Raw genomic sequence first — 9,894 nt, 5'->3', positions numbered from 1 at the left:
ACATAACGCGGGACATATGTGACAGGACAGTGACGACATAACGCGGGACATATGTGACAGGACAGTGACGACATAACGCGGGACATATGTGACAGGACGGTGACGATATAACGCGGGACATATGTGACAGGACGGTGACGACATAACGCGGGACATATGTGACAGGACGGTGACGACATAACGCGGGACATATGTGACAGGACAGTGACGACATAACGCGGGACATATATGACAGGACGGTGACGATATAACGCGGGACATATGTGACAGGACGGTGACGATATAACGCGGGACATATATGACAGGACAGTGACGATATAACGCGGGACATATATGACAGGACAGTGACGATATAACGTGGGACATATATGACAGGACAGTGACGATATAACGCGGGACATATATGACAGGACAGTGACGATATAACGCGGGACATATATGACAGGACGGTGACGATATAACGCGGGACATATATGACAGGACGGTGACGATATAACGCGGGACATATGTGACAGGACGGTGACGATATAACGCGGGACATATATGACAGGACAGTGACGATATAACGCGGGACATATATGACAGGACGGTGACGATATAACGCGGGACATATATGACAGGACAGTGACGATATAACGCGGGACATATATGACAGGACAGTGACGATATAACCCGGGACATATATGACAGGACGGTGACGATATAACGCGGGACATATATGACAGGACAGTGACGATATAACGCGGGACATATATGACAGGACAGTGACGATATAACGCGGGACATATATGACAGGACAGTGACGATATAACGCGGGACATATATATCAGGACAGTGACGATATAACAAGGGACATATATGACAGGACAGTGACGATATAACACTGGACATATATATCAGGACAGTGACGATATAACGCGGGACATATAGGACAGGACAGTGACGATATAACGCGGGACATATATGACAGGACAGTGACGATATAACGCGCGACATATAGGACAGGACAGTGACGATATAACACGGGACATCGGTGACGATTTCCCGCATGTTCCATCGCTCCTCCCCCTACTGGCTGCTCTGAGGTCTTACGCGGATGATTCTCTGACGTCACTTCCTCGGATAGCCGTAAAGCAGCATGGGAGTTGTAGTTCCTCCGGAAATCCGTAGCGGGTGACAGGAAGGGAAGAGAAGGGAGAGGCAGCAATGGTGAGAGAAGCTCCGTAATATCTTATTATACTGTAATTATCCTATAGACCTGACGTGTATCACTAATACCGGGGAGGCTGCTGTATGTGTAACGCAAATATATGTGTCATATACATCACCTGTACGTATATATACCGCATACATCACTTGTACATATATATATACCACATACATCACTTGTACGTATATATACCGCATACATCACTTGTACATATATACACCGCATACATCACCTGTACGTATATACACCGCATACATCACCTGTACGTATATACACCGCATACATCACCTGTACGTATATACACCGCATACATCACCTGTACGTATATACACCGCATACATCACCTGTACGTATATACACCGCATACATCACCTGTACGTATATACACCGCATACATCACCTGTACGTATGTACACCGTATACATCACTTGTACATATATATATCACATACATCACCTGTACGTATATACACCGCATACATCACTTGTACATATATATATATCACATACATCACCTGTACGTATATACACCGCATACATCACTTGTACATATGTATATATATCACATACATCACCTGTACGTATATATCACATACATCACTTGTACATATGTATATATATCACATACATCACTTGTACGTATATATATATCACATACATCACTTGTACGTATATATATATATATATCACATACATCACTTGTACGTATATATATATCACATACATCACTTGTACGTATATATATATCACATACATCACTTGTACGTATATATATATCACATACATCACTTGTACGTATATATATATACACCACATACATCACTTGTACGTGTATATATATATATATATATATATATACACCACATACATCACTTGTACGTGTATATATATATATATATACACCACATACATCACTTGTACGTATATATATACCACATACATCACTTGTACGTATATATATACCACATACATCACTTGTACGTATATATATATATATCACATACATCACTTGTACGTATATATATATATATATATCACATACATCACTTGTACGTATATATACCACATACATCACTTGTACATATATATATATATCACATACATCACTTGTACGTATATATATATATATATATATATATATATATATATATATATATCGCATACATCACCTGTACGTATATGTACCGCATACATCACCTGTACATATATATATATCGCATACATCACCTGTACGTATATGTACCGCATACATCACCTGTACATATATATATATCGCATACATCACCTGTACGTATATGTACCGCATACATCACTTGTACATATATATCGCATACATCACCTGTACGTATATGTACCGCATACATCACCTGTACGTATATGTACCGCATACATCACTTGTACGTATATATACCGCATACATCACTTGTACATATATATCGCATACATCACCTGTACGTATATGTACCGCATACATCACCTGTACGTATATGTACCGCATACATCACTTGTACGTATATATATCGCATACATCACCTGTACGTATATGTACCGCATACATCACCTGTACGTATATGTACCGCATACATCACCTGTACGTATATGTACCACATACATCACTTGTACGTATATATACCGCATACATCACTTGTACATATATATCGCATACATCACCTGTACGTATATGTACCGCATACATCACCTGTACGTATATGTACCGCATACATCACTTGTACGTATATATATCGCATACATCACCTGTACGTATATGTACCGCATACATCACCTGTACGTATATGTACCGCATACATCACCTGTACGTATATGTACCGCATACATCACCTGTACGTATATGTACCGCATACATCACTTGTACATATATATATATATCGCATACATCACCTGTACGTATATGTACCGCATACATCACCTGTACGTATATGTACCGCATACATCACCTGTGCGTATATGTACCGCATACATCACCTGTGCGTATATGTACCGCATACATCACCTGTGCGTATATGTACCGCATACATCACCTGTGCGTATATGTACCGCATACATCACCTGTGCGTATATGTACCGCATACATCACCTGTGCGTATATGTACCGCATACATCACCTGTGCGTATATGTACCGCATACATCACCTGTACGTATATGTACCGCATACATCAGCTGTACGTATATGTATCACATACATCACCTGTACGTATATGTATCGTATACATCACCTGTGCGTATATGTATCGCATACATCCCTCTACATATGTATGTACACTGCATACATCAGAATCACATTAAAAAAAACTTATCAATGGAAATAAAAAGTATTAACCAATGGAGATTTGGAGTCACCCACAATAGTAATGTGGAAAAACACAGTACAGGATGATTTAACATTGATATGATGACCGTAAAACAAAACAAAATGTGGCTTGTTATTGTGTGTGGCCTCCACGTGCCTGTATGACCCAGCAATGCCTCTGCATGCTCCTGATGAGGCTCAGTGTTGTGTGTGGAATCCACGTGCCTGTATGACCTCCCTACAATGGTTTGACATGCTCCTGTGGAGGCTCAGTGTTGTGTGTGTGGCCTCCATGTGCCTGTATGACCTCCCTACAACGCCTCAGCAACCCACACAAATGGCTCAGCTAGTGCAGCTCATCCCGGATGGCACATCAATGCGAGACATGGCCAGAAGGTTTGCTGTGTCTGTCGGTGTAGTGTCCAAAAGCTGGAAGTGCTACCAGGAGACAGGCCAGTACACCAGGAGACATGGAGGGGGGGAGCAGATACCAGGAGATGGGCCAGTACACCAGGAGACATGGAGGGGGGAGCAGATACCAGGAGACAGGCCAGTACACCGGGAGACACGGTGGGGGGGGGGAGCAGATACCAGGAGACAGGCCAGGAGACATGGAGGAGGGGAGCAGATACCAGGAGACAGGCCAGTACACCAAGGGACACGGTGTGTGTGGGGGGGAGCAGATACCAGGAGACAGGCCAGTACACCAGGAGACATGGTGGAGGAGATACCAGGAGACAGGGCAGTACACCAGGAGACATGGAGGAGGAGATACCAGGAGACAGGGCAGTACACCAAGAGACATGGAGGAGGAGCAGATACCAGGAGACAGGCCAGTACACCAGGAGACATGGAGGAGGAGATACCAGGAGACAGGGCAGTACACCAAGAGACATGGAGGAGGAGCAGATACCAGGAGACATGGAGGAGGGGAGCAGATACCAGGAGACAGACCAGTAAACCAGGAGACATGGAAGAGACATCAAATTTTAAAAAGGCACAATTTATAGCACAAATCATACCATTGCCTTTCCTAAGCATGGTCAGGACTGGCGTTATTGCGCAATTATTTGTTCTCATATAAGTGCAATAGTATAATAAATCAGGCGCAAACATCTGTAAAGAGGCTCAATGTAATGACAAATCAGGCGCAAAAACACACGGCGAATTGAGGCGTAATATTCCCATTACGCAGAAAAAGGAGCAAAAACACCAACAGCAAGGGGAAAAAGGTGATAAATGCACCCCCTAAGCCTCATCAGGAGAACACCATGATGTTGTGTGGAGGTCAAACAAAACTGAGCCTCTTCAGGAGTATGCCCAGGTGTTGTGTGTGTGTGTGTGTGTGTGTGTGTGTGTGTGTGTGTGTGTGTGTGTGTGGTGTCATACAGGCATGTGGAGGCCATACACAGTGCGGAGCCACACCAGGAGCATGCCGAGGAGTTGTAGGGAGGTCATACAGGCACGTGGAGGCCACACACAATACTGAGCCTCATAAGGAGCATGCCGAGGCATTGTAGTGAGGTCATACAGGCATGTGGAGGCTACACACTGCTGAGCCTTATCAGGAGCATGCCTGGACGTTGTAGGGGGTTCATACAGGCATGTGGAGGCCACACACACTACTGAGCCTCATGAGTAGCATGCCGAGGTGTTGTAGGGAGGTCATACAGGCACGTGGAGGCCACACACAATACTGAGCCTCATGAGTAGCATGCCGAGGTGTTGTAGGGAGGTCATACAGGCACGTGGAGGCCACACACAATACTGAGCCTCATGAGTAGCATGCCGAGGTGTTGTAGGGAGGTCATACAGGCACGTGGAGGCCACACACAATACTGAGCCTTTTTTTTTTTTCTATCTTTCCCCAGATCCGTTTCATCTTGATCCAGAACCGCGCAGGGAAGACCCGCCTCGCTAAGTGGTACATGCAATTTGATGATGATGAGAAGCAGAAACTAATAGAGGAAGTGCACGCCGTGGTGACCGTCCGTGATGCCAAGCACACCAACTTTGTTGAGGTGAAAAGGGGGCGAATGCACCTATTCTGTGTGCGCATCCCCCACCAGGGTGTGTGGTGCCATCAACATTGTGTGCTTGTATACTACAGGGATGTGTGATGCCATCAGTGCTCATACACTGCCTGGGTCCGTTGTGTCATCATCATTGTGTGCTCATACCCCGCCAGGGTTTGTGGTGCCCTCATCACATTGTGCTCATACACTGCCGGGGTGTGTGATGCCATCATTGTGTGCTCATACACTGCTGGGACGTGTGACGCCTTCATCGTGTGCTCATACACTGCCTGGGTCTGTGGTATCATCATTGTGTGCTCATACACCACCTGGGTCTGTGATGCCATCATTATTGTGTGGTCATGCACCACCTGGGTGTGTGATGTCATCATCGTAGTGTGCTCATACAGTGCCGAGGTCCGTGGTGTCATAATCATTTTGTGGTCATACACTGCCAAGATGTGTGTTATCATCATTATCGTGTGTTCATACTCTGCCGGCGTGTGTGATGTAATCATTTTGTTGTTGTACACTGCTCGGATGTGGGATGTCATCATCATTGTGTGCTCATACACTACTGGTGTGTGTGATGTCATAATTATTGTGTACTCATCCCCCACCAGGGTATGTGGTGTCATCATAATTGTGTGCTTATACACTGCTGGGATGTGTGATGTCATCATCATCATGTGCTCATACACTGCCCGGGTGTGTGATGCCATCATCATCGTGTGCTCATACACTGCCCGGGTGTGTGATGCCATCATCATTGTGTGCTCATACACTGCCCGGGTGTGTGATGCCATCATCATTGTGTGCTCATACACTGCCCGGGTGTGTGATGCCATCATCATTGTGTGCTCATACACTGCCCGGGTGTGTGATGCCATCATCATTGTGTGCTCATACACTGCCCGGGTGTGTGATGCCATCATCATTGTGTGCTCATACACTGCCCGGGTGTGTGATGCCATCATCATTGTGTGCTCATACACTGCCCGGGTGTGTGATGCCATCATCATTGTGTGCTCATACACTGCCCGGGTGTGTGATGCCATCATCATTGTGTGCTCATACACCGCCCGGGTGTGTGATGCCATCATCATTGTGTGCTCATATACCGCCCGGGTGTGTGATGCCATCATCATTGTGTGCTCATACACTGCCCGGGTGTGTGATGCCATCATCATTGTGTGCTCATACACTGCCCGGGTGTGTGATGCCATCATCACTGTGTGCTCATACACTGCCCGGGTGTGTGATGCCATCATCACTGTGTGCTCATACACTGCCCGGGTGTGTGATGCCATCATCACTGTGTGCTCATACACTGCCCGGGTGTGTGATGCCATCATCATTTGTGTGCTCATACACTGCCCGGGTGTGTGATGCCATCATCATTGTGTGCTCATACACTGCCCGGGTGTGTGATGCCATCATCATTGTGTGCTCATACACTGCCCGGGTGTGTGATGCCATCATCATTGTGTGCTCATACATTGAGGGGTACATAGTGGGGGGCCATCATGTTGTGCCTTCCACTGATGTGGGAAGAGGTTGAGGGGAGCGGCTTCATATTTACTGATATATTTATTTTTCCTGCTTCCTTACAGTTTCGGAATTTTAAGATCATCTACCGCCGCTACGCTGGCCTCTACTTCTGCATTTGTGTGGATGTGACGGACAATAACCTGGCCTATCTGGAAGCCATCCATAACTTTGTAGAGGTGAGACATTAGGTGCGGGGGCATAATAGCAGAGGGGTGTAAAGTACGACAAGGCAGTCTTACACCATGCCAGATTTATTATCTAGCATCGCACACTGTGGCGGATCTGCTGCTGTAGAAGGCCGTCCTGAAACTGAAATGTCTTCCTATGAGACACGTTTGATAAGTCTGGCCTGCTGTGTTCAGATATCCGTCCTGTATTAGGATGAGGGTTTGTGGATTTTAACTAGTGGTTATCCCATGGGCGTTGTGCATGAGAAACGAGCCCAATCATCTTGTTTCTGATGGTATATGCCGTGATTTAGCAGTAGCTGGGGGGGGGGGGAGCTCAGCCAATACAAAGGTTGATTTCTGCACCGTGCACAGCGTTTCCATTGAAGACTTTTTCCTGCAATGTTTTGTATGCGATTGTCCTAAATCCCAGAAACCACACTGCAGGAAGGCTGGCGTTTCTTTACGTTGTGAACCAACCTTTCTGCACCATAATATTCAGCAGTGCTATACACCTCATGGGCTACGTGTACAAATACAGTAAAACTAAAGTTGCACTTATACCAGAATGTGGAATTCAATACCGATGCTTAGTGTAAAAAAATAATAAACTTTTCGGATAGTCGCACATGGTAGCTGAATGACTGTGGGATTTACCCCATCGATAATCCCACAGCCAGATGGACTATTATGCATAAAATGCGGCTGTTTTGCCGCTAACAGGGGGGGGGGGGTCAGACCTTTGCTTTATCGAGACTGATTTCCACACCAACGTCCACAGGAATAAGTGACTTGGCACCTCTTTCCCTATTTATCGTAAAAAAAGCGATTCTGATGCAGATTTTTCCCACGTTTGAGCTAAATCCCACGCACTGCGCAGATGTTGCTGTAAAAATGCTGTGCGGCAAATATCGCACATAATCGCAACGTTCACAGATTCCCTTCAGAGAATTTGCATGTTTTGCAAGACAAGCTTTAGTTTTTAGGTTGCCTCTAGTTTGACACTTTATTTGTTTTTTAAAAAAATGCAATAAGTATTTTTCCGTACTTTAATCTAAAATGTATCATTAATCTTTAATGAATTAAACGTAATTTAACGGATAATGTAGAGATATGTATGGATATCTCTTAGATCAGTGATGGCTAACCTATGGCACTGGTGCCAGAGGTGGCACTCAGAGCCCTTTCTGTGGGCACTCAGGCCTTCACCAGAGATAACTCCAGGTATCTTCCTGTAGTCCCAGACAGTCCAGGACTTGCAGTGCACAGAGCTATAGTAAAGTGACAGTTCTACCTGGGACTACTGGAGGAGTGGGAAGGTGTGGACAGATGTGGATTATCATTGTAGCTCCTGCTCCGGCCCTGACAATTCTTCCTGTTTATGGGACCCTGGAGGGAAGCTACAATGATCATCCAAATTTCTTCTGTTTTCTGCTTTATTGTTGTCCTCAGGTGCTGGTATCAATCACAAATTAAATTTCTGTGTTGGCACTGTGCGATAAATAAGTGGGTCTTGGTTGTAGTTTGGGCACTCGGTCTCTAAAAGGTTCGCCATCTTAGATGATACATCTCTATATACCGGTGCATTGAGCTTGTGTAACAGTATAACACTATTGAGGCTCTTGGGGTACATTACCACGGACGGTGTGTTTTCCCAGACTGGATCCTGGGCGAGCACGGGGCCGGGTGGTGGAGGGTGGGGGGTGAGCGCTCTTCACCCCTCCTCCTTCCATAGGCAGACGAGCAGCCGACTCAGTGGCAGTGCCGCTCCATCGCCAAAGAAGTCTTTGGGGGTCATGAACTGGTCACAAATCATGCGGCCAGATCGCAGTCCCCATAGCGGCCATGTGATGAAGCTATTACCTGTGACAGTCAAGGATGAGAGTTGGGGTAGGTCATTGGGGACAGGTGGACGGAGTCTTGGTCACTTACCTCCATCTTGTTTCCTCTAGGTGCTAAACGAATACTTCCACAATGTCTGTGAATTGGATCTGGTCTTTAATTTCTATAAGGTGAGTCTATAGATCTCCCTCTATTGTGGTGACCTTGCGGTGCGCTCTCTGCAGCTCACACTCTCCCCTCCCCCTTCCAGGTGTATACAGTGGTGGACGAGATGTTTTTGGCTGGAGAGATTCGGGAGACGAGTCAGACCAAGGTTCTAAAACAGCTACTGATGCTACAGTCCCTGGAGTAAGCTGTGACCCCGCCTCCTGTCATGTGACCTGTGTGTGCACGCCTCCGCACCGATCCCTGCTCTTCCCAGGCGTTGTGTTATTCCTGCCCATTCCTCATAAACAGATAGTGTTTTTTTTTCTATTGTACATTTAAATGTGAAAACAAATAAAATGGTCCAAGTATGAATGTGGTTCAGTCCTGTCCATTTCAGGGGAGAGGCAACTGTGAATAACAGTGGGGGGGATGAGGGGAGGATATGCTGTATTTGAGGGATTTTCCGCTCCATTGATAACAATTCTCCTGCACTGCCCTTATTGTCCACTATGGGGCAGTACAACATTACAATCCATACTCTATGTGTAGTCCAGGTCAAAACCAGCCTAATAATTAATCATTATTTATATCGCACCATCATATTTCTCAGTGTTTTACAGGTCATGGATTACATATACAAATAAAAATAAGAAC

General features: G+C 45.5%; 1 protein-coding gene across 1 annotated transcript; it reads left to right on the top strand.

Moving 5' to 3' along the window:
- The first annotated feature begins 1,086 nt into the window (after window positions 1-1,086).
- AP2S1 (adaptor related protein complex 2 subunit sigma 1) lies at window positions 1,087-9,612 on the top strand. Its single transcript, XM_072123906.1, has 5 exons — window positions 1,087-1,209; window positions 5,390-5,539; window positions 7,147-7,260; window positions 9,204-9,263; window positions 9,344-9,612. Exons 1-5 carry the CDS (start codon window positions 1,207-1,209, stop codon window positions 9,443-9,445), a joined length of 429 nt encoding a protein of 142 aa, XP_071980007.1. The 5' UTR covers window positions 1,087-1,206; the 3' UTR covers window positions 9,446-9,612.
- The last annotated feature ends 282 nt before the right edge of the window (window positions 9,613-9,894 follow it).

This window comes from Engystomops pustulosus, chromosome 9 (genome assembly GCF_040894005.1).
Source record: "Engystomops pustulosus chromosome 9, aEngPut4.maternal, whole genome shotgun sequence".
NCBI classification, from domain to species: Eukaryota; Metazoa; Chordata; class Amphibia; order Anura; family Leptodactylidae; genus Engystomops; species Engystomops pustulosus.
The sequence above is the reverse complement of the archived record's forward strand: the minus strand, read 5'-3'. Positions and strand labels throughout refer to the sequence as shown.

Excerpts from the sequence above, each read along its gene's own strand:
- AP2S1 (XM_072123906.1), top strand. Across the intron at positions 7,261-9,203 it reads CCATCCATAACTTTGTAGAG|GTGCTAAACGAATACTTCCA; the intron begins GTGAGACATTAG and ends TGTTTCCTCTAG. Across the intron at positions 9,264-9,343 it reads TGGTCTTTAATTTCTATAAG|GTGTATACAGTGGTGGACGA; the intron begins GTGAGTCTATAG and ends TCCCCCTTCCAG.